Consider the following 22,840-nt stretch of genomic DNA (forward strand, 5'->3'; position numbering starts at 1 on the left):
GGGAACAGGAGGCTCTTAATTCCTGAGCTACTGCTTTTTTTTTTTTTTTTTTTTTTTTTAAATTACTCTTAATTACTACCATCATCAGTTTGAAGCTCACTGCAGAACATAGAGCTGAGGTCACCATCACTTTCTTTAGAGATCCAGTCCTCAAAATGCTTTGGCATGAAAGTGTAGCAGACTTTCTGGTTTGGGCATCAAAGCTGCAAACAAAATGCCTCACACTGAGCTGTCTGATGCTGCCATCATATCGAGAAAACACACCCATGCAGTGACCACGAGGAAGACTAAAAAACTGGGTGAAGGATCTAGGCAAGGAGGAAAGCCCTGTGTCTGAGTGCAGTTATGTTGAATCGATGCAGTGTTAAAAGCCCAGCTGATAGGGTGTTGGCAGCACTACCAGAACGTGCATTTCAGTGTGAATGTCCCTCTGCTAACATTGATTTGCATTTATTCTGTGCCAGACTGCAGTGTGAGCTTCCTTTCAGCAGTGCTGTGCTTTCAGGGTATTAGGAGACAGTGTATCAAAGGCTGTTACTGCCATTAAGTTAATTAAATGTCCTTATCACACAGCTAACAATGCCTGTGCCTGGCTCCCAGCTTCCTCTGCCCCGCTATGGCTCTGGCCAGCAGCCCCTGATTCTGCCACAGTCCATCCAGCTTCCTCAAGGGCAAAACCTGCCTGTAGGAGCACCCCGAAGAATCCTCCCTCCTGGATCCCAGCCTTCTGTCCTTGCTACCAGCAGGGAGGTAAGGATTAACTCCTGCGTGCTCATCTTGCAATTCATTAACCCCTCCTGCACTGAAGTTTTGCAAATTAATCTTGCTCGTTAAAGGGGAGACTGGCTTGTTTGGGATCCTTGAATATCAAAGCCAAGGATTGGTGTTAAAATGAAGGAGCCCTTTTCCCCTCATCTCCAACGCACAGGCCAGCAGTTTTTCAGGTTTTGCTGCTGGTTGGTCATCATTCTGTTTCCAGGGAGCCGCATCCTGCCTTGATCCAGTTTGGAGTCTCCAGTTTTATTACATGTTTACACAGGTTTCCCCAGAGTGCTTGAGGGGTGGTGAACTCCAGACACAGTTGGAATACTGCCCAGATATTTCACACTGTTGTGAAGCTTGTCCATTTGAGTAGGTATATTAATGTCATGTCTGGTTTGATGGATTCGTAAAGTTTGTCTATTATAGGGGAGAGAGCACAGCAGTTAACTTCCAGGTTCTGTATTTGCTTGTGCTGCTGGCTTGTTGGTTTAATACAAGCAGATTATTTCACTTACAAGCCTCACTTTCTTCACCTGAAAAATGTTTATTCTTTTAATGGGCAGGATGGGTAGAAGGGCAAAGATTTGGCTTAAGTGTTTATATGAAGTAATGAGTGATTTGTGACTGTAAAGATGATACTCTCTCACTCGTTTTCTTCTGTAGTCCTCCCAAATGGAAATGAAAGGATTTCATTTCTCTGATGGTAAACAGAGTATGTCCTCTGGAGGGTCTGTACCATCCCCACATACGTACAGGTAAAACATTTACAAAACTTAACCTCTGTAGTCAGAATGGGGAGGAAGTAGCGTTCCCCATTTGCAGTGACATGGTGCATGCATCATTCCTGTATGAGATTCACTCGAGTTCTCATGTGCAGAATGTGCCTAAATGTAATCCAAATACTTGCATCAAAATGCATGATTGTGGCTTTCATTTCTGGGTGTGGGCCAGTGTGCATCTGGCTTGGCCCTTTGTGCTTGGGTGAAGTGCATAAAGTTACTTGTTTACTGAGTCTTAAATTGGAATTGGTGTGTGCTTTTGTGCGTTCTTTGTAAGGTGGAAAATCTGAGGACCGTTGAATAAATGTTTTTTCAGCTCCAGCGTTGTTACCTCAAAGTGAGAGGTGCTCATGTCTAGACACACCAAACTTTCAGGTCATGGAACCTTTTGGGACATGCAGTTACTTTATTTTTTTTTTCTCCTAACGAATCAGTGTGTTGTCTTATGGGCTGGGGAGCTCACTGATCCGCACAGCACAGACTCGTGCCCTGTCTACTGCTGCTTTCTGCTGTCTTTTTTTTCTTTCACACATGAATAAGATTCTCATTCCATTGTAGAATTTACTCCATGAATATTGTCGACTCTTCGATTTCCAGGCCTAGCTCTGCCAGCCCAAGCGGGAAGCCATCTGGACCAGCAGTTAGTATGGGCTCTGTGCAAGGACACTATGTACAACAGGTAGTGTACATCAGTACTTTGTTTGACCCAACAGTATCTGCCCTTCTACACTGTCATGCTTGTGCTTTGAACGTAAGAGGAGTGGCAGAAAGGCCTGTGTGCTGAAACTATATGTGGGAGCTGTTTTCCCTGCAAGGGAGAGTGGGTAGGTGGGTGTGTACTGAGTCCAAGAGTAATGCTGTGTGATTTGCAAGTCAGGAAAGATTAGAGGATTACCTGTTTTACAGTGCCCATGTTTGTTGTTGAGTTTTTATGGGTTATTTGCATTGCCAGACAAGTGAGACACTTTGAGGTCTCTTACATGTGAGGTGTTTCAGGACAGCAAAGGGTGACACAATATACAAAATACATGATTGTTGTAGCAAATCTGATGTCTGGCATGAATGATGCTCGCCTAGAGGTCTCTGTGCTAGCTAATGCTTTGGTTTTGTATGTCAACAGGCAAAGCAGCGGGTGGATGAAAATAAAGCCAATCTGGGAGCAGTAAAGCTGCAAGAAACAGCCTCCGCAAACCAGATGAAGCCAGTGCGCACGGGAGCGATCAAACCTCAGGCAGTCAAAGTGGAGGAAAGCAAGGCCTAGGAGCACCTCTGATGCCCAGCTGGTCCTGCTGCCTGAGAGACCCTGCAGCTTAGACTGGACCCCACTGGATCTCCTGAAAATCTCACCAGATCTACTCCCCACCCCATGTTGACTGACTACAGCAAAATCATCCAAGCCCCTCTCCCAACAAAGCAGTTTGAAACAGTGGATATGACATTGACCTGCTTGCTTTAAAACAAACCAACCATGTGACTTCTAAGTGGCTTGAGCCATTTTTTTTTCCCCCCATGCCCCATCCACAGGTAGCTGTGATCGCTCACTTGGCAAAGCCCATCCTTCTCCTTCCCTACTTCTGTCTCAGCAGAGTGGCAACTGGGGGAGAGGGGTTAGTTTGAGGTTTTTCATTTTAAAGGCAGCTGAGGTTTTTACAAAAAAGCTATATCTTTGTTTATAGTAGAACTTTTCTATGTTCTCTCATTTTCTTCCCCCCTTCTTTCTGCTTTCCTCATTCCTTCCAGAAGAGAATTCCCTTCAGCTAAAATTATATTCTGACAAATCTCTGCTTAGTTTTATATACAGTTCTGTGCTATGTTGAGAGTTATATGACTCTTCTAAATTGAGTTTGTTTGGGTATATATTCCCCAGATGATTCAGCCTTTCAGATTATTTGATTAAAAAAAATAACAGGACAGTTAAAGCATTCATTAATTTTCAGTATTTTTGTTTTAAGCTAGAAGCAGTGCTTGCATTAGAAGTAAATGTGTACTAAATATAGTAGATCAGTGCATTGATCTTGAAACTTGCACCACTTTAATTGTAGCTTTGGGGTGCCTTGTGCACAACAAAAAACGGCATTTTCGTTTTAAGGAAAAAAGAAAAAGCCCACCAAATTTTGTTGCAAGCTCATCTGAATCTAGTTTGGGGTTTTTTTGTGAGTTTGGGATTTTTCGGTGACTGCCAAACACACAACAAAATGTAAATCATAGATTTACAAAATGTAAAAATCTGTTGGGAAAAAAAATCTCAGCGCACATGGGTCAGAAGAGTTGGTTAGAGCCAACGGGTCTGTATGGACTACATTTTGTAGTTGTGATGCTCTCTTATGCTCCCTACCTTGGCTACTCCAGTTCTTCATGTCTCCTGAGACTTGTTCTATATTGTGTTCATCACTTGGAGCTGCTCTCCCAAGCTTTGCTCTTCTCCCTTTTCCCCTGAGTCTTGCTTTCTGTTCCTCTAGCTCATGGCCTTTTGTAAAATTTGCGTAGAAATGCATTGCTAAGGGAGCCCCCCTGCAAAGCAGCCATTTTAGCACACTTGGAACCTCCCGTTTTGTGTTGGAAGCGCATGGTTGTAGAGGCAGTTTGGAATCATCCTTTTGCTCTCCTTCCCCAGATGAACAGCAAAGGGTTCTTTACTTTCGATGCAGTTGCGCATAGCGTGTATGCAGTATCGTCACCTCACTCTTCCTCCCCAGTACTTGATCTCTAAAGGAAGGTCCTAGTGGGAGAGGGTTGAGTTTTATTTCTTTGGTTGTTTGGTTTTGGTTGTGTGTGTGTGTGTGCGTGCGTGCGCGTGTATGTAGATTTTTAGGATGGACTTACAAGTTTGTGAAAGTGCTCGGAGTCCTTCAGCTGGCGATAGTCTGAAGTAAACTACTTTCAGCTAACTTGGTTTGTGTTGTTTAGCTCTTTCAAAATGTAAAGTAGGCTGGTCACTTTGAAGTGAAGGAAAGAAAACCTTTTTGTAGGAGATGCTAGCTTGCTAACTGGCCGTGCCGTCTGCCTCTGCTAGGTGGCAGCAAGTAGTTTGGTGATGGTTCCAAAGATGATACTTTGAACAAAGAATGTATTTGGGAAGGGATCTGAAAGGTGTTCTTGTTTCTTCGTTTGCTTCCCGCCCCCCCCACCCCCTCATTTCTGGGAAAGATCCCTCATAACTTTCTAGGGATGCGTTTTAAGTTTTAAGCTAGGTATAAATAAGAATTTTATACAGTAGCTTTAAAGAGCTTAGAAACCTAAACTAACTTAGACATAGTGATGTCCCCTCTCCACAGGTGTCCCCATTGACAATGGCAGAGAACCCAAAGGGAAAGGGATAGGATGGTACTTTAAGAAAAATAAAAGCTCTTTCTTTCCTCATGTTTTATGGATTATAACTTCAGAGCAGAGTGTGCCAGCATCTCTCTAGCGTCCTCCTTAAAGTACAGGGTTTGAGATTTAGTGACAAATATTTCCCCAGCCTTCAGACATCTCCCAGACCTGCATCCTCATCTGCTAGTCCTGCTCCCAACATTTTCCAAAGATTGCTCCACCAGTAAGTCACCTCACCCCCCTTTCTGTTTTCTTCCTTGGAATACCATGAACAACAGAATTGTCTGGGTTTTTTGGTTTTTTGTTTTGGTTTTTTTTTTTTTTTTTTAATTATCCTTCTGCCCAGCTGGCCCCAGCTAATATCAGCTCAGAATCTTTAATGGCTAAAGAGACTTATCCGAGCCCCCTCTTCTCATCTCTTTCCTACCCTAGACACACTACTTAAGCTTTACAAAGACACTAACCTCTTTCCTCCCACCTATATGACTTTAAAATGGTCAAATTGTTGGAGAAACTGGGTTATTGCTAGATACAAGTTATTGCAGTCCCTCTGGTGTAAATGCCATCAGAAGTACAACACTTCCTGTTGAAAAAGGTCACCCTTCTTTCTCTTTTAACCCTTCCATTCCTTCCCCCAACAGAATAAAACACTAGAATTTATTTATACGTATTTGATGTTGTAGGTCTAGGTGAAAAAGTAATTGTTTCACGGCTCTATTTATATATTATGTCTGAATTATTCTGTGCAGGAAAGGCCAAGAAATGCATGTGAGCTTCATTCCATTCCTCACCTTTGCGTGACTGTCAGCTGCAGTTGGCAAGACTCTCTTTCACTTAACAGAGTTTTGTGTGATGGAAAGCAGTTTCAGAGCCCAGATTTCTATGGTGCAATATCCTTCTTCTCTGGCATATGTTTTTGTTTGTTTGTTTAAAGCTAGTACAAGGTTAGTGCAGTCTGTGGTGCTCTTGAGTCAAAAGGAACGCCTCTGATCCTCAAGGTGCAGAAATGCCAGGGGTGCTGGTACGCTGATACAAAAAGTCAGCTTGGGGAAGAGGAGAACGGAGACATATAGAATGTGGGTATGGTTTATAGGGGGATACTTCTGCTTGCTGTCTCCACTGCTGAAGGGCCAGGCCCTGATGATTTAGTCCTTTGCAGGTTGCTTTTGCTTTGACTGGAAATCAGCTACCAAATTGCAGGCTCCTTCTGCTAGGAAAGGTGCAGTGTGCAGTGGGAGGGAGAGGTGGAATCCATATTTTCAGCAACAATGGGTGAAGCAGAAATATTCAGAGGCTGACTTCACTGCTTTTTGTTCAGCTGAAGGTCTGAAGCACATGCGTAATCGGTTCTCTTGTACGCAGTGATTCACGGCCTAGCAGCTGCATTCAGTGCTGCTTTCCTCTCTGGTTCAGCCTGCTTTTAGCTCTTGATTAAAAAAACGAAAATTAGAAAAAAGAAAATTAGGGAAGGAAAAAGAAGAAGAAGAAGAAAAAAAAAAAGCGCTCCAGTATATCTGTAAATGACGAGCGAAAGCAGCACAGTCACCAGTGCAACAGGTATTATTGTTGATCTTCCATAATTCGCTCCTGGCTCTGCCACGTGACAGCTGTACAGTCGTCGGTAACTCTGAATGTGTTTGCAGCCCATTGAACTCCCATACGTGTTTGTGTTCATGCAGAGGCACTCCATTTAACAGTTTCCTTGCAAGAATGCTGCAAAGCTACAAGCTGCCCTGTGGTTCCTGTGTATTTATAGATATATATTAAAAAATGAGCCTAGCATTTTTGCTATGTCTCACCTTTTGGCAGGCTACTATATTCACTTTCAAGCAAGCATCACTGCATGCCAAGATCTTGTTCTGTTGCATTTTGTTAACCTTCTGTTTTGCTTGTGGCTGGTTAAGCACAGGTTAATTCCTTGTAGCGTGGGTTATTTTCCAAGTACAGCAGCCCAGTTTCCTTGTGAGAAAGCTGCATTCGTGAATACAAATCACTTTACAAGAGGCATCAGGACACTTAGTTGTGGCCCATCGACAGAAAAAGGTGCATTTTGCCGAAGCAGCGGAACTGCTGTCTGAAGAGACTGCAGCTGTCCAACTACTATTTTGTTGTTGTTTATTTTAATCCAAAGACCACCAGATTTTCCTAGTGGCCACAGACACCCCCTGGGGTTGAATGGCTTGTCCTGGCTCCTCAAGCGTGCCCTGCCCGTTCCCCTGGGAATCACAGCAGCAGCAGTGAGGCGCTCAGCTCACCCTTTAGCATGTCTCAAGGCGTTGTCCTTCGCTGGAATCCTTCCTCTGGTTCTGTATGAATTGCATTTGTTGTTTCTCAAGGGGATCTTGTGCTCCTTAAAGCTTTTAACCTCATGACCTGTATAGTAAAATTTTTTTTGGCCTTTCCTCTCTTTGTCTTTTCATGTAGACCAGATATTTGAAAGGGCAGACGATGGATAATTGTGTAACGTGCAACCTGTTTATATTTTTTGGAAACTTTTACTTGGACCGGAACTCGAATTACAGAATCACCAGGCCAGTTGCGGCACACTCTTATTGCCCTTTTTCCTCGTTTCAGTACCTATTGTTTCTCCTTTCAAATATGTGATTGTATTAGCTCTTTCCATATGAAAGAATTCTCCTTATTTAAATAAAAAAAAATAAAAAAAATAAAGCAGGTTATGCTTTTCTCAAATTTCCGTGTCCCTGGTCTGCTTCTTTTGGTCGAAGACTTACGGGTTTTTTTGGGGGGTGGGCCGGTGCGCGACCATGACGGGGACGCGGGGGCCGCCATGGCGCCCGTTGCCGTGGTAACGCGGCGGGGCTCGTCCCTTTCCCCGCCCCCGCGGCGCTGCGTGCTGCTGACGCCACATCCGGCGGCGCGGCGCGCGGATGGTCCCGCCCACCTGCGGTGAGCCGGGGGGGGTTCCATCTCCTCAGAGCCCGAGGATCCCGCGGCCTCCCACGGGGCACGGTGGGGCCGGGGGTCCCGCGCCCCCCTCACCTCCGTAAGGCTCCAAAGGGTTGGGGCGAGGCCTGGGGGCTGGGTTAGTGGGGGCTAACCCACTAACTGCCTTCCACCACCACCACCACCCCCCCGCGAGGCTCAAGGCCGGGGTACGCGGCCTGGTGGGGGGTGGCTGGTGGCCCCACTGCCCCCATAAACCTCGGGGAGGTGGGGTCCTGGGGGCGGGTTAGTGGTGCGGTGCCGCCCCAAAAATCGCGCGGGGGCGGGGGGGGGCGCACAGGGCTGGGTACAGGGTGGCTGGCGGGTCCTGCTGACCCTGCAAGTGTCAAGGGTGAGGCCTGGGCGTGGCGTCAGTGGTCCTGCTGCCCCCCCCCGGAGCTCAAAAGGGGGAAAAAGGCTGGGGGTCAGTGGTCCTGCTGCCCCCCCCCCCCCCCCCCCCCGCCGAACTCAAAAGGGGGAACAAGGCTGGGGGTGGGGTTAGTGGTCCTACACCCCCCTCATAAGGCTCACAGAACGAGATGCAGAGCGTGGTAGAGGGCTTAATGGTTTGTTGAGGAGGTGTATGCAGTCTGGTGGGGGATGGTGCAGCACTCCTGCCCCAGGGTTCAGGAGCTGCCTGTGCTGCAGGGAGAAGCAAGGTCCTTTCCATCAGGGTAAGGGGTCCCATGGCACCCATCAAGGGTGCTCTTTGGGGTCCCAGGGCTTGTGAGGTGATGGCCTGGCTCCTGGGTCCTGCACCTGGGGCAGTGGTGTGGCATCCTCAGTGCTGGTGGAGAGTACAGCTTTGCAAGGGGTTTCTCAAAAGGTCTTCCACCCAGCGCTCTTGTTTTGTAGGTAGTGAGAAACAAGGACGGTGGCACCGTGCTTGATGGTGGCGATGTGCTCGCTTCTTGCTTTGTTCTGCCGTGATCAAAGCTAAGCAGATGGATTTATTCTAGTAACTTTCAGTTGTATTGAGGTGAGAATGTACAGCGCTGCTCCCCCTAGGCTGTGCTAGAGCCCTACAGCACCTGCATCCATGCTCCAATAGCCAGCTTTTTAAGACAGGATGTTTGCAAGTTCTGACACACCCCTGCCCCCCCCCCCCCCCCCCCCCCCCCGAAATATGTTCATTTTGCAAGGAAGTAACACTTCTTCTGTTTTTTGTTTTTTTTAAGCTACCTGAGCAGCCTGGTGCCTGAGCATGTGGTTTGCCTATCACTAACATCACAATTTGGGCTGGGAGGTTTGCTTTGTGCAAAGCAGAATATAGGCTTGAATGAAGCTATTGTGTTTCTGCAGAACCAGTGTAAGAATAAGCAGAGTTTCTAGCTTACTATTGATGGCAGAGAACCATACACATGTAGAAGCAGGGCAGATGAAAAGTTATGTGTGTTATTTAATAACTTCATTTTTATAGTTATTCCTGTAGGTACAGCAGAAAACACATAAATGTGGAAAGCAAGAGAACTTTGGAAGATCAGTTACTGTGAGCTGCTAGTAAGTGGTGCATGCTTTTTGTGAAATGATCTTCAGCTAGCTTTGAGTGAAAGGGTGACTGTTGCTGTTCTCTGTTTGCTCTTGAAGGTTTGGACAGACCTTTTGACAGGATGTTGGGATTTCTCAAGAAGCCGATTGTGGTTACTGCAGAGATAAATATGAACCTCATAGCATTGACTGTGATGGGATTAGTAAGCCGTCTTTGGGGGCTTTCCTATCCAAGAGCTGTAGTGTGAGTAGAATAGTTTATTTTCTACTTGAATGACACAGACTTTTGTTTTTTAAACATTTGTGGGTAGGAATGCAGGAGTGGGAGTGTAGAGCTTGCCTGATGTCAGCCTTTGTAAATACAGTGATAGTGTTTCCCTAATAGATACTCCTGAGGGAAGACAAAGGGGCAAGGCCACCATGCTGCATTGTATCCTTTGCTTTCTGCCAACAAAACAGTGTTTTCTTTCTTAGTATCCCTGTAGCCTGCAGGATATTTCCCATTAGATTTGATATATTACTCCCTCTTGTGTTTCAGTTTTGATGAAGTTTATTATGGCCAATTCGTTTCACTCTACATGAAGAGGATCTTCTTTGTGGATGACAGCGGCCCGCCTTTTGGCCATATGCTGCTAGCTTTGGGAGGTAGGGCAGCTCCTGAAATTGAGAAGTGTCTGTTGCCTGTTGCTGTGGAAGAGAGGAGTGCTGATTAGTTTTCAGATCCTGTTACTGGCGAAAAGCACGGGACAGATGAGAGACTCTGATGTGGCGAGAATTAGGATTTCTCTTACTTAGTACTGTTAGGGGTCTATTGCATGAGTACTGGGAAAGTGATGAAGCCACGTATCCATTACCTCACTGTTAGCCAGTCCTTTGGATAAAGAGAAATGTAAGGTGAGAACTGCCAGTGACTAGAAATAGTAGGCAACAAGCAGACTTTCAGGCCTGAGTTCCTTTCTGTAGCTGAGATATACCCAACATAGAAGTGTCTGTACGGGAAGGAAAGATTAAATATATATGTAATTTTGTCACTGAGAATCTGTTTTTCCCAATTTGTATTCTTCATGCCTCTGCACATTGTTAAGCTCTGCTGTGGGCAAAACAGTATGAAGGAGACCCTTTTGGGAAAGTGGGCTTTCATGCATGGGAAAGCTGTGTGTTTGGGAAATGGTTCTGGGACCAATTTAGCACCAGTTTTTATATTTGTTTTGAGACTGGAAATTCTGAATTGTTGTTTATGTTGTAGGTTACTTAGGAGGATTTGATGGAAATTTTTTATGGAACAGGATTGGAGCTGGTAAGAGCTGATTTTGACTTTCTCGTTGCTTTCAGAAAATAAGCAGTATTTCAGCGGCTGACAGATTCTTTTTGCTTGACTAGTGGAAATAACACTTTATCTGACACTTTCACTTCTCCTCTTAAATAAGTCTTGTGCAGGTCTCTAACAGAAGTTTAAGGCAGTATGATTCTGTAGCACAGATTTTTTAAATCAGTTAAAACAGTTTAAGCAGTACAAGATGGACAATAAATTAGGAAGAGCAGGAGTTAGATTCAGTAACTTGTTGTAGTTGTAAGGAGTTCTGTATTGATCTGTCTTCTCTGCAATTAATAGTTTCCAAATTTGTGCATCACTGTTGTCTCCTATTTCAGAATACAGCATGAACGTTCCTGTTTGGTCCTTGCGACTCCTGCCAGCACTGGCTGGTGCTCTCTGTGTGCCTTTAGCATACCAGATTTTGGTAGAACTGCAGTTCTCCCACTGTGCTGCACTTGGAGCTGCTCTTCTGATTCTCTTGGGTAAGATTATTCTCCTGGGCCTCATTCTTCATACAGGGGATGTAGAAAACCACTTTTCTTGCATCGAAGGAGACACATACTCTCTTCCTCAGAGCTTTACAGGATGAGTTACAACATACTGGTTTTAACAGCAAGGATGACCCTACTTACAGTCAGAGCTCATCAAATTTCTTCATCTCCAAACTGCAGCAAACCAGTCTGTGTCCTTAGCACCATGATTTGACACTGTTCTGGTGTGTATAACTCAGCCTGTTTTCTCTGAGGTTCTGCTGACAGCTGCCTGAAAGGGAAAGAACCTCTTAAACAGCCCTTTAGCAGCCTGGTAAGAGAAAGCTTTCCTAGCTACCAGCTGCTCTGATTCTGGCTCAGGGAATCCTGCACAAAGCAGCTCATTGCAGCTCCCTTTCTTCAAGATTTGTCATCATGCTCATGGCCTGCTGAGGTCACTGCCTTGGCTCTCTTTGCCTTGAGAAGCACCTCTCTGGGTTTCCCAGCATTGATTTTCTTTGCCTTTGTAGGCAAGACAGCACCTTTATCTGCCTCCTGACAGATTTTACTGCTTTCCCACCTCTTTGTCATTGGAGACAGTTATGGCCACGTACTTTGCTCCTGACGGAAGATTTTTGTCCCTTTAAACCCAACACCTCCCTATTACAGGCAGTAAGATTGCAAATGAATTGGCTGTCCTTAAAGGGGCAGGTCCTTCTGTTGGATAATAATGCAGTTATCTGAGGTAGCACTTGCCTATACATAAGTTTCTCTAATTTTATGTCTGTCTCTCTTTTTCCAACAGAGAACTCTTTGATCACTCAGTCAAGGTTCATGCTGCTGGAATCAATATTGATTTTTTTTATCCTACTGGCAGTTTTGTCCTACCTGAAATTCTACAATTTGCAAAGGCACAGGTAAAACTGGATTGTCTCCCAGCCTTTTGGATATTATTGTGGTGACTTTTATTTTGTCACATACTCTGTTGGGTTTTTTTGTAAGTCACTTCACCATTCTGCAGCTTACTTCATCTGTCTGTAAAATGTGATGCTTTGACCTCTCATATGGCTACACCAGAAGTTTTCTTTTCTTAGCAGTGTTAAAGGCTGTTTTAACTGGCAGCAAGGTTGTCTTTTCTTATTTTACAATAAAAATAAAATCCTGTGGGAGCACTCCTTTGCCCACCCAGATCTTTTTATTGAAAGGTTTCCTTCTGTGCACAGAAACAGTGATGATAACTGGTCACTTAATGCTCCTTTGTTACTGTTTACAGGCACTGAATTTAGAGATCTCTGTCTCTTTTCTTGTGACTTCACATGCTCTCTGATCCTTGCAGAGGATCAAAGTAATCTTTGTAAAGTAAAATGATCTTTAAACTGAGCCCAGCAAGTGATTTAATACATTTCTTTTATCTGTGGTATCAGAAGGCAGGTAGTGTCCAGGTTTGCTTTTCAGGATACAGAGAAATACATTTAGCAGCACCCTGTAGGTCGGGGCTGAGAGCTGGTGGCATGGTAGGTTTGGAATGAGGTACTCTGATACTCTGAGTAAAATAAGGAGTAGTGGAATCCTGCAAGATTTTTGCAAGTTAAATTACCTGAATTCAGGATCCTAAGAAGGTGCCCAGATCTCACCATAAGATCTTTTCCTTTGTCCTTTTTAAGTTTCTTCTCTGGAAGCTGGTGGTTTTGGCTTCTGTTGACTGGAGTAGCTTGTTCTTGTGCAGTTGGGTAAGTGATGATGTCTTACTTTGGTTTAGAAAGCTGACTTTCCTGCCTGCCATCTGAGGTGTCAGTGGGGCTTTGGATTTTGAAGACTGATTCTTGGTGCTGTTCTGAGCAGACTTTTTAATGAATTGATTTGTTTCTGTAGAGGGGATGTAAATTCACAGTGGACAATACCAGGCATTAGAGGGTACTGTCCTGGGAAGAAGAAAAAGCGTTTCTCAGAGATGGCTTTATGTTACAGATTTGCATCTGCATTTCATCCCTCCCTTCTAGTTGCCTCAAGCTTCAGTAAGTCTGAATTTAGGGACTCAGTGCTTTGTGACCTGCCACTTTGTTATCGAGAAGATTCTTTGTCACTGCAGTTATTTAATGTAATTGCCAAACAAGTGATACCTTCTGGTGTCAAAGCCTTGAGGCTTATTTATGTTGTACCAAACCAGTCATGGATCTAAGTCCTTGAACTGTAATGCATCCATTCAAGAGAAAGTTCAAATGTTTTTTCTTGTATCAGGTTATTGTGCAGTTTTTAACCACGTTTATTTTTTATGCACTTTCTTCTCAGAGTGAAATATATGGGCCTGTTTACCTATATACTGCTCTTGGCCATTGCAGGACTCCACTTCTGGCACATGATAGGCGACCAGAACTTGTCAAATGTAGGTAGTGTAACATGCAAAATACATTATGTGTAAATTTCCAGGACAGGAGCTAGCCAGGACCCTTGCAAGCCCACAGATAACAATGCTGACCTTAGCTAGTTTTTGTACTGAAATTCCTCACTATAGCCTGCAAACCGTCCTGTCATAGAACAGTTTCCCAGCTCAGCTGCTGGGGAAAATGGAGTTAAGTTTAAGAAAAACGTATGTATGTGACTGGCTTTTCTGTTCCTATCCATGTCTTGGTGATTTGTGGCTCAAAATGTATGCTGTTTCACATACCTCCGGCTAACTCCAGTTCAAATCTTCCCTGGAAGTTATCCAGCTGTCCACGAAGTCATAACTGAATGAGGGTGGTTGGGGAAACTTAAAAAAGACAAACAAAACAAGCCAAGCGCACTGGTATTTTTAATAGCTGGAGCATGAAACCAGTGAGTTCTCTGTTTTTCTAGGTTTCCTTGATGTGGCATTTTCTAGCTAGGGGACTGGCCCTCATCGTCATCCCAGTGTCAATGTACCTGTCCTTCTTCTATGTTCACTTGACTTTGCTGTATCGCTCTGGGCCTCATGACCAGATTATGACAAGTGCTTTCCAAGCCAGCTTAGAGGTAAAGGAAGTGTGGTCATGAAACTAATCCATTAGGGGAGAAGAGGGTGAGATCTGTCTTGTGTTCACTATTAGAAGAAAGGTGTGCCAGCTTGTTCCTTTGATTCTGCATATTCGTTCCTTTTATGACATTTAACTACTGCTGTAGTACTGCTTTAAAACGAAATAATAATGACTGAAATCCTAATAACACAGGAAAAGCTTTTCCTAGTGAACCAAGAGCAATATATTCACTCTTCTGCTGAAGATTTGTCCCTTCATACAGGAAACTTAAAGAAGTACATACAGGACTAAACTCTCAAGCGATTCTGTCGTATACTCCAGGACGATAGTATGATTATCTGTAGAAGAGTGCTTAGCCTGTCTTCTAGAACAGCATGGCTGTAAGGATATTGCCTAAGACCCTGTAGTCTTTCAGGCATTGTTGTATTTACTGTCTCATGGGCGTGGTGCTGCAAGACTTGATTTTTGTAGATACAACCAATCGAGAAGCCATTGTGCTGAGATACTGCTATGGTAGTGACAGGTGACTCTTAATAGAATTTAGATAGCCTCTGGGTTGTTTCTTCTTCATTCCACTTAACCTATCGTTACATTTCTCAGGGTGGGCTGGCTCGAATCACTCAGGGTCAGCCCTTAGAGGTGGCCTACGGCTCTCAGATTACTCTGCGGAACGTGTTGGGCAAGCCCATGCAGTGTTGGCTCCATTCTCACACGAATACTTACCCCATCAGGTGAGGAACTGGGTTGGCTCTGTATTGTTAGGGTAAAAGTATGCTCTGGTTCTTCACCTGCCAGTCCAGGTGTCTCGGTTTGGTTGCTGGCAATCTCTTCATTAAATGTTCTTAGCACACTGCAGACGCACAGATTCTCTGTGCTCTGCAGGAATGGAGCCGGTGATCTGGTGCTGGTTTGTATTGCTGTGACTGTTGAGCACAGAAATGTGTTGTTGTACATCTGTGGCATTTTTTCGACCTTCTGTATAGGTACGAGAATGGCCGAGGTAGTTCCCATCAACAGCAGGTGACCTGCTACCCCTTCAAGGATGTGAACAACTGGTGGATTGTCAAAGATCCTGGAATGTGAGTATGCAAGAGTTTTAAATGCCGAGTTGCTGTAAGCATAGTTTCTATGCTTCCAAAACATAAGCAGGGCATAGTTTGGATTCGACGACTATTCTCTGCTAATGGGCATAGGGGCTGTGTGTGATCCTGAGCAACTAACTTCAGCTGCAGGGTCAGTAAGGGCAGCTCTTTGCCCAGTCGTCCTCAATATGGTAAAAGCATTACTGAGTGCTCAAAAATTCTGTCTGAACTGCTCCTGCTGGAATGGGGGTTGGGCTGGCCACAAGGGGAAATTTAAAGGCTCACGAGACCGGTGGGAATTCTTCAGGTGCTTTGCATGCAAGGGAACTTCTGCTTTTTGAAACGTGTGAGCCTTGGCATTAGAGCACCTTGATGAGTTTTATCAAACTTGAATGAGGCTCAGAAGAGAATAGAAATCACTTTTGCAGAAGGGGTATTTCTTTGTATTTAAAGTGTGGGATGAGCTTTAGAACCTGCCTCATCGGGAGGGATTCCAAATGGGTGCCTGTGCCTGGGAGGCCTGGTTTGTGCTCAAGTGTTTTGCCATTGTAACTGTTAGTGGAGAGCAGGACTCTTTGTTCGTGTAGTTTTGCCAGTAAAAGCCCTTGTGTAATACTGTTTCATATGCATCAAAAAGTTGCTTCTATAGGTTTCTTAGGTTGCTTTGGGAACTGCATAAAGTCCTGCCAGAAGGTCTATGTGCAATTATAAATCATACCTGCACTGGGAAGGTTTGTACCTAGTGCAAGCTTTTCAGGCAGGGACTCTACAGAAACCCAGTATCTTCTTAAAATTCTTCAAACCGAAGACTCCTGGCTATTAAGTCCTTCTATAGAACAGCAAAATGCAGGCAGCAGTTAGGTGAACTGCAGCATTCCCCCTTGCCAAAGCATGTGTTAGCCCTGTCCAGAAGCAAGATCAGAGTTTGTTCTTCATGGGGGAGATAGCCATTGATTGATCTCTCTTATAATTCTGCCAAAAGTGACATCGGTCGCAGTACAAATGCCTGCCAGAGCCTGCTGAAGCACTTACTCATTTCACAGAAGCCACCAAACAGCTGTGTGGTGGGACTAACCTGAACTTGCTCCTGACTGACCTGGATTCAGACCAGTGACCTAACGGCTGGGGCGTCAGTATCCCATTACCTCTAAGTCATTCTGCCCTTAACTCACCTTTGCCTTGATGAGCTTTGTTTCCATTCTGGTACAGTCTATAGATTGCTTTAATTTCTCATCTTACTGCCTAAATGTCTGTCCCTGCCTGCAGATTCTTGACCTAACAGTTTGGTCATGACAAGGTTGCATTATATATAAAGAAGAATGTAACCACTTCCTCTTGGGTATCGTTCCACCAGGCAGCAGCTGGTGGTGAGTAACCCACCCCGTCCCGTCAGGCACGGAGACATCGTGCAGCTGGTCCATGGCATTACAACTCGGTACCTCAACACGTAAGTCCTTTCCTTGTGCTCTGCTCATTCTGAGTCGCTGTCTCTCAGAATAACTATTCAGGGGTTGAAGCACAGTGACCCTTGCATTTAGATATAGTATAATCTGCCTGTTATTCATGGATTCTTAAAATGGTAGAGCTAGCAGGGACCTCCTGTGGTTCATTCCGTAAGCCATCCCTGTGGCCCAGAGAAAGGATGCTGTATGCTTATTTATTTTTTGCAGTTGACCTGGCAGTGGGATTTGATACCAATCACAAACTGTTCAGTGGCTGCTAGCTGTTTCTGGTCTTCTCTACTAGTCCCTTTAGAGGGGCTAGTGGTGGTTTCACCCACATTCACAACTCATTATTTCATTCTACAGGTTCCTAAATAAGTAGTCCCCTTCATCCTTGCCCCTTCACTGCCTCCGTTCCAGGCAGGTGCCGGTCTTTAGTATTCTGTGTGACTGTTAACCCAAAGTCAACTCAACTGTTGATGGCTTACTCCTGCATGAAGGATGTGCTCTGGAAGTTAGGAAGATGTGTTGGAGAATCCTGTGTGCTGTGGCTGACGGCCACGGATTCTTGCCCGTTTTTGCAAAGACTGCTTCCCAACGCGAGTCTGCGTGTACTTGAATATCCCTCAGATTAGGAAGAGGGTTGTTCTGAGCTTGGGTTTTTGCTATGCCCCTTCCAAACCTAATTTGTTCATTATTGGAAACCCCAATGAACAGCAGCTCTGTTTGTCACAATCGGTGCTTGTTCCTCAGCCTGGCATAGCAGGCATCTGTGTTGGCTTCCTCTGAGCCTGTTCCTGGCAGCTCTTGGTAGTGGGCAGTGTTCTCTTTCGGAGTAAACAGTGTAATCTGTATAAATGAATTACTTTTTGCTTTATTACTGAATCTGGTCTAAGCCAGTTCAATACCTTTATGGGTTCGCTTTTTAGAGTAATTTGGGCAGTGGTGTTGGAGGATCTTACTTTACTTGTCTTCTAGGCATGATGTTGCTGCCCCTCTTAGCCCCCACTCCCAAGAAGTTTCCTGCTATATTGATTATAACATCTCCATGCCAGCCCAAAACCTCTGGAGAGTGGTGAGTGGTCAAAGGGAAGGGAGGAGCTCCTCATGTTCCAGCAAAAACAGCTGAGACAACATGAGAGCTAAAAGACATCTTTCTGTTGTAGGAAATTGTAAATCGAGAGTCTGACACAGATGTGTGGAAGACAATTCTGTCCGAAGTGAGGTTTGTTCACGTGAATACCTCTGCAGTACTAAAGGCAAGTGGATTTGTGTTTATTTGCCTGTAGCTTTTGCTCCATGCCGTTCTCGTAATCTCATAAACTTCAGATCTCTCTGCTCCCAAATACCTAAAGTGCTAAAACAAATAACCAAGTAAGTAAACAAAGGGAAACAATAAACTTGTTTAACGTGACGAAAGAGCAGCATGTGTTTCGGGTAGCCATACTCATACTGCATTCCTTTTCAGCATGCAGAGCTGTCCTGCTTCTCAGGCGGCTGTGACCACTGTACATAACTGGGGCTTAAATACTGCCTCCGAAATCGATGCTGAGTCTGTGCATAGTATGTGAAAGCAGCTGGAATAGTTAAGGACCTCTTCACAGAGTTAGCCAGAATCACTGACTTTCTGGCTGTAGCATTTGTTGAGCCAGTACTGTGTGGTAACTCTTCACACGCTTTCTAGCTGTCCCTTGCTGTCATCCACAGCTCAGGCAGGCCCCAGGAACTTCTGTCCTGAAGCTGCAATGGGCAGGACTGTAAGTTTACAGTCGTCTTTGACTTTCAGCTCAGTGGAGCATCTTTACCCGAGTGGGGATACCGGCAGCTGGAGGTGGTTGGAGAGAAGCTGTCCAAAGGCTACCACCAGAGCATGGTGTGGAATGTGGAGGAGCACAGATATGGGAAAAGTATGTCTCAGCCATGTTCTCAAAGCACATTTCTGTGACTGGGGGATGCTTCATGTTGATGGGAAGGTGGTATCGTGTGTATGTGTGTTCAGCAGGGTTTGGCTCAGTCGTGATGACACAATCCTTACAAATCCCCTTAGAGCGCTCTTGCAGTTGGACTGTGTATTGGAGAAGGGCTCCCAAAAGTGTGAGGAGCCAGGGGTATATTATATGTGCTCTCCCGTTTTCCAGCTTTTCTGCCTCTTAGGTCGTTATTTCTGAGCTGTGCTGTCTTCTTCCAGGCCAAGAGCAAAAAGAGAGGGAAGTGGAACTCCACTCTCCCACGCAGATGGACATAAGTAAAAACCTAAGCTTCATGGCAAAGTTCACGGAACTGCAGGTGACTTGTTATTCCCTTCATCTCTCCTTCTGCTACAGAGCAGGAACTTGAGCATTTCTGCAGACCCTGAGCCTGAGGATTCATTGTTTATTCCTTACTGATAGAGTAGTTTGATTTCCTCAGTGAAAAGAAGTATTTCTGAATGATTCACTTAGAGACCTGTGCTACTCAGTAACCAATACCCAAGTGATTGTGTAAAAACAGACGGGGGGCGGGGGGAAGGTCAGTTGGGCTCCCAGAAGCCATCTGAAACTGAACTGTAATGTGTTGTTTGTGCAGTCGTAGTGTTGATGCCCTTTACAAACACTGTAGAAATTCACCAAGTGCATTATATAAGAACAAAATAAAACAATTGTATCGATTGGTATCCAGTATGAGATGTGCAAAATCTCCACTCCCAGGTTAGAAACAACATCTTACATCGGCAGCTGGCCACCCATGCCTCTCTCACGGTTCCAATTCCGAAAGCCTTCTGTTTCCCCTTTTTCCAGTGGAAAATACTCACGTTAAAAAATGAAGACACAGAACATAAGTACAGCTCCTCTGCTCTCGACTGGATCACAATGGACACTAATATTGCCTACTGGCTCCACCCGACCTCTGGTGTAAGTACAAGAAGTAGAAGTAAACGTGAACCTGCTGAAGAAAGCAGCCTTCAGATGTGAGCTCCGTGAGTGTGAGTGAGAGCAGGGCTGCAGTTCCAGCTAAGGAGCTGCTCCAGGGTGGACTTTTCCTGTATTAAAAATGTATTTTCCCTGAGGGTTGAGGCATTTTTTTGGCATGAGATACAGCTTTGACAGTTTAATTAAATCATGTCTTCTTGTACTTTTTTTTTGTAAAGGGAAATTGCATTTTAATAGTTTCCATTATTGATTCTGTTTAGAAGATGAGTTCATCTCCAATAGCATCTTTTAAATGACTTACATTACAAAAGGGCTTTAAAGCAGCAAAGTTTATCAGCTAGCTTTGTTCAGGTTACTAGCCAGGCGCATTCTGACATTTCATTTAGCAAGTACGTGTAGGTAATACTTAAATTTACCTAAAAGAACGACAGTGTGTTCCTGCTTCTGGCTTAGACCCTCTACTCTCCTTCAGGCCCAGATCCACCTCCTTGGGAATGTTGTCACCTGGGCTTCAGCCAACATTGCTTCTGTGGTCTACATGTGCCTGTCCCTGTGGTACTTGATACGACGAAGGAGAAAGGTTTACGACATTCCCGAAGGTCTGATTTCATTGTGTATGTGTTGAGGTGGGGGTTTGGTTGCTTGTTCTGGTACACCTTAATGGCCCCAAACCCCATTTCTGCACTATGTGCTTGGCTATGCTAGCACTTTTTCCTGCCCCCAACCCTGTCATTTTTATTGAGGACACACAAACATCTAGAGTAACCCATGAAGAGACTGATGATGGTTATCGCAGTATGACCATCACCTCATGAGCCAATATAGTAACCAGCATAATATTTGAGTCATTCCCTGGATGTAAGAAATATCCAGGCCTCAGATGTGGATTCTGCTGAGCCCTTTTGTGATGATTTAAAAGAGGTGGATGCTGGCTGTGTGGGGAGGGGTTTATTTTTGATGTGTTTGTTCCAACTGAGGTACCAGCTCCTCTGTGTGGCCGGGTAGTTTTACGCTGACCTTTCTGGGAGCACATTTTCTTGTCATGCTGTGAAGCTTGGTGGGCACTTCATAAAAGCTGACAAAATGTCACCATTTCCCTCAGCTGAATGTGGTTAAGTTAAAGGTTGTATTAGCACAAACGGTGGAGAGGGGCCAGGGGGAACCCCAAACCATGACAGTACGCAACCTCTTAGAGACTTTGTTACCAGGGACTGTGCTTTGAGATCTAGCCTGTCTCCTGCAGGTGCGTGGCAGCTCTGGGTGTCCGCCGGGGGGATCTGTGTTGGAGGCTGGGCTGTGAATTACCTGCCCTTCTTCCTGATGGAGAAAACACTTTTCCTGTACCACTACCTGCCGGCCCTCACATTCCAGATTCTCCTGATTCCCATCGTATTACAGCACCTTGGCGATCATCTCTGCAGGTATCTGGTTTTAAGAGATAGATAGACAAGGAAAGTGACACTGCTCTTTCCCCCAGGGTTGTCACCTTGGCAAGCCGCTGCAGGGAAAGCAGTGATTTTTTTCCCAGCAGCAGCCACACTTTGTCCTTTGCCTTCAAAGACGACAGGCATATGTAAGCCTTCCTTTTGGATGAAGTGTTTGGCCAGCCTCAATGTAACTTGACTGTTCTTTTCCTCTCTCATCCAGATCTTTGCTTCTCAAGAGCATGTTCAGTGCATCGATCGTAGCCTGGTTCTCTTCGGTTTATTTTGTCTATTGCACGTTCAGCCCTGTGACCTACGGGGAGCCCTCGCTGTCCGTTACTGAACTCAAGGACTTGCGCTGGAAGGACAGCTGGAACATCCTTATCCGAAAACACTAACAATTACCGTCTTCTTACAGGCAAAAGGAAACGCCTTTTATGCAAAGCCAAGAATTTATTGTTAGTATAAGTGAAATTCTAACAATCCGATCAAATAATTGATAGCAGGCCGGATCTAATTATTACAGGAAAAGAAAATAAACAAATACTGTTACATAAAAGCTCTCAACAGTAATATAGTTGTTTGGAACACAATTCCCAGTTTCTACCCCTCCTACATTCGCCCTTCCACTGCCCCTTGGGGTCTGAAGGTTGCTGACTTCAGCCACCAGCATCCCAGGTCCTTTGCTGGGAAGAGTACACGGAAAGGGTTCCTTCTTCCTCTTTCCTGGGGGTACAATCTTGATGGTTTCTTCCTTCTTGCACCACATTGCACTTAGGGCTGGTTTATATGTTTTCTAGCACCTTGGTTTGCAGTTCAGCATTAAAAGTTACTATAAATGGAAGCTCTCCAACATATCAGATACTTCTTTGTTACTCCTAAAAACTGGGTTTTCCCAGCTGGCTACAAAGATTACAGATCTTTTAACTAACAGTAATTGGCTCTGTAGTCTTCGGCATCATTCCATGGCTATATCACGCCACTGCCAATGCTCTGCTATCATCTCTGTTTCATTACAGCATTAAGCTAAGTTTATAAATAGTTCATTCCACGTAGAATAAATGACTTGTTACGATTATCTATGTATAATCATTTGGCGTAAGTGTAATTTTTATGAAGCTAAGCAGAAGTGAAACATATAGACATTAAAAAATTGCTGTTACAGCTGAACAACTTAAAACAAAGCTCCAGGCAGGCCAAGAAGTCAGCCAAAGCCAGAAGAATCCTTTGGCCTTGCAGCATTCCCAGGAAGCCTGTGGCCTGTTAGGAGCAATGGCAGTATTGTACGTACTGGGCGGCAGGAGTTGCACCTCAGATCCCATAGAAGAGCAGTTCTGAGCAAGGCAGAACTGCTCCCGCTGACAAGGAAACCTGCTCTAACTGGTACTCATGGGTTCAGGGTAAAAACCCATCGTAACTCAGCCCATGGCCTGGCCTGCACCAGCAGAGGAAGTCGGAGAGCAGGAGAAGGTGCAAGTGAAGGACGGGGATTGCTCAGCGGAGACTTTCTTATAGCTCTGTACAGATACTCAACAAAGGTTGTAGTACCTATGCCACATTTGATGATTTTTCCCCACATGGCTACAGCAGCAGAACCTTGCAGTGCAGCTCAAGCTGACCCACAACAGCAGTCCCAGACAGACAAGGGTGCTTTGTACTGCAGTGTTCCTTACTGCTGTAACAAATGCTATTCAAGGCTGCTTTGCGCTCCCCCCACCCCCAGAGGAAGGTATGATCAACCACCACAGCCATTCAAAGTAGGTTTTAGTGACTATTTTGCTCCTACTTGAATCCAGCCCGATAGCTAATGCTTCAGTGCAGTAGCTCATACTCTAAGTCTGTCCCCTGAGCTAAACAGCACTCAGCAGCAGTTAGGAAATGAACTGGTTTCTCCTTGGCGTTACAGAAGTGTGCCACTGAA

General features: G+C 44.9%; 2 protein-coding genes across 27 annotated transcripts in view; both read left to right on the top strand.

The window, feature by feature from the left end:
- Positions 1-7,544, top strand: part of PRRC2B (proline rich coiled-coil 2B) — a 53,437-nt gene extending 45,893 nt beyond the window's left edge. For 8 of the 16 annotated variants that reach the window (XM_080402936.1, XM_080402935.1, XM_080402933.1 and 5 more), the window contains 4 exons: positions 574-750; positions 1,426-1,517; positions 2,100-2,223; positions 2,662-7,544. In XM_080402936.1, the coding sequence (XP_080259062.1) occupies positions 574-750; positions 1,426-1,517; positions 2,100-2,223; positions 2,662-2,802 (534 nt within the window). In that variant the 3' untranslated portion in view covers positions 2,803-7,544. Of the gene's footprint in view, positions 1-573; positions 751-1,039; positions 1,132-1,425; positions 1,518-2,099; positions 2,224-2,661 lie in introns of those variants that run through there. The other 8 variants (XM_080402945.1, XM_080402946.1, XM_080402947.1 and 5 more) reach the window with 5 other exon arrangements.
- Positions 7,545-7,600: 56 nt separating this feature from the next.
- On the top strand, positions 7,601-21,997 carry POMT1 (protein O-mannosyltransferase 1). Of its 11 annotated transcripts, XM_080403003.1 has the most exons (23): positions 7,737-7,857; positions 8,652-8,775; positions 8,975-9,105; positions 9,217-9,296; positions 9,384-9,528; positions 9,823-9,929; positions 10,531-10,581; positions 10,935-11,081; positions 11,875-11,986; positions 12,734-12,799; positions 13,359-13,452; positions 13,905-14,060; positions 14,663-14,793; positions 15,046-15,141; positions 16,499-16,591; positions 17,565-17,661; positions 17,753-17,845; positions 18,373-18,493; positions 18,775-18,872; positions 19,364-19,477; positions 19,968-20,094; positions 20,739-20,916; positions 21,143-21,997. In XM_080403003.1, exons 5-23 carry the CDS (start codon positions 9,407-9,409, stop codon positions 21,315-21,317), a joined length of 2,178 nt encoding a protein of 725 aa, XP_080259129.1. In that variant the 5' UTR covers positions 7,737-7,857; positions 8,652-8,775; positions 8,975-9,105; positions 9,217-9,296; positions 9,384-9,406; the 3' UTR covers positions 21,318-21,997. The 11 variants fall into 11 exon arrangements, with proteins under 11 accessions (XP_080259136.1, XP_080259129.1, XP_080259126.1 ...); XM_080403000.1 differs by lacking the exon at positions 8,975-9,105; XM_080403007.1 differs by lacking the exon at positions 8,975-9,105 and having other exon boundaries at positions 9,229-9,296.
- Positions 21,998-22,840: the final 843 nt, after the last annotated feature.

This window comes from Falco punctatus (genome assembly GCF_963210335.1).
Source record: "Falco punctatus genome assembly, chromosome: 9".
NCBI lineage: Eukaryota > Metazoa > Chordata > Aves > Falconiformes > Falconidae > Falco > Falco punctatus.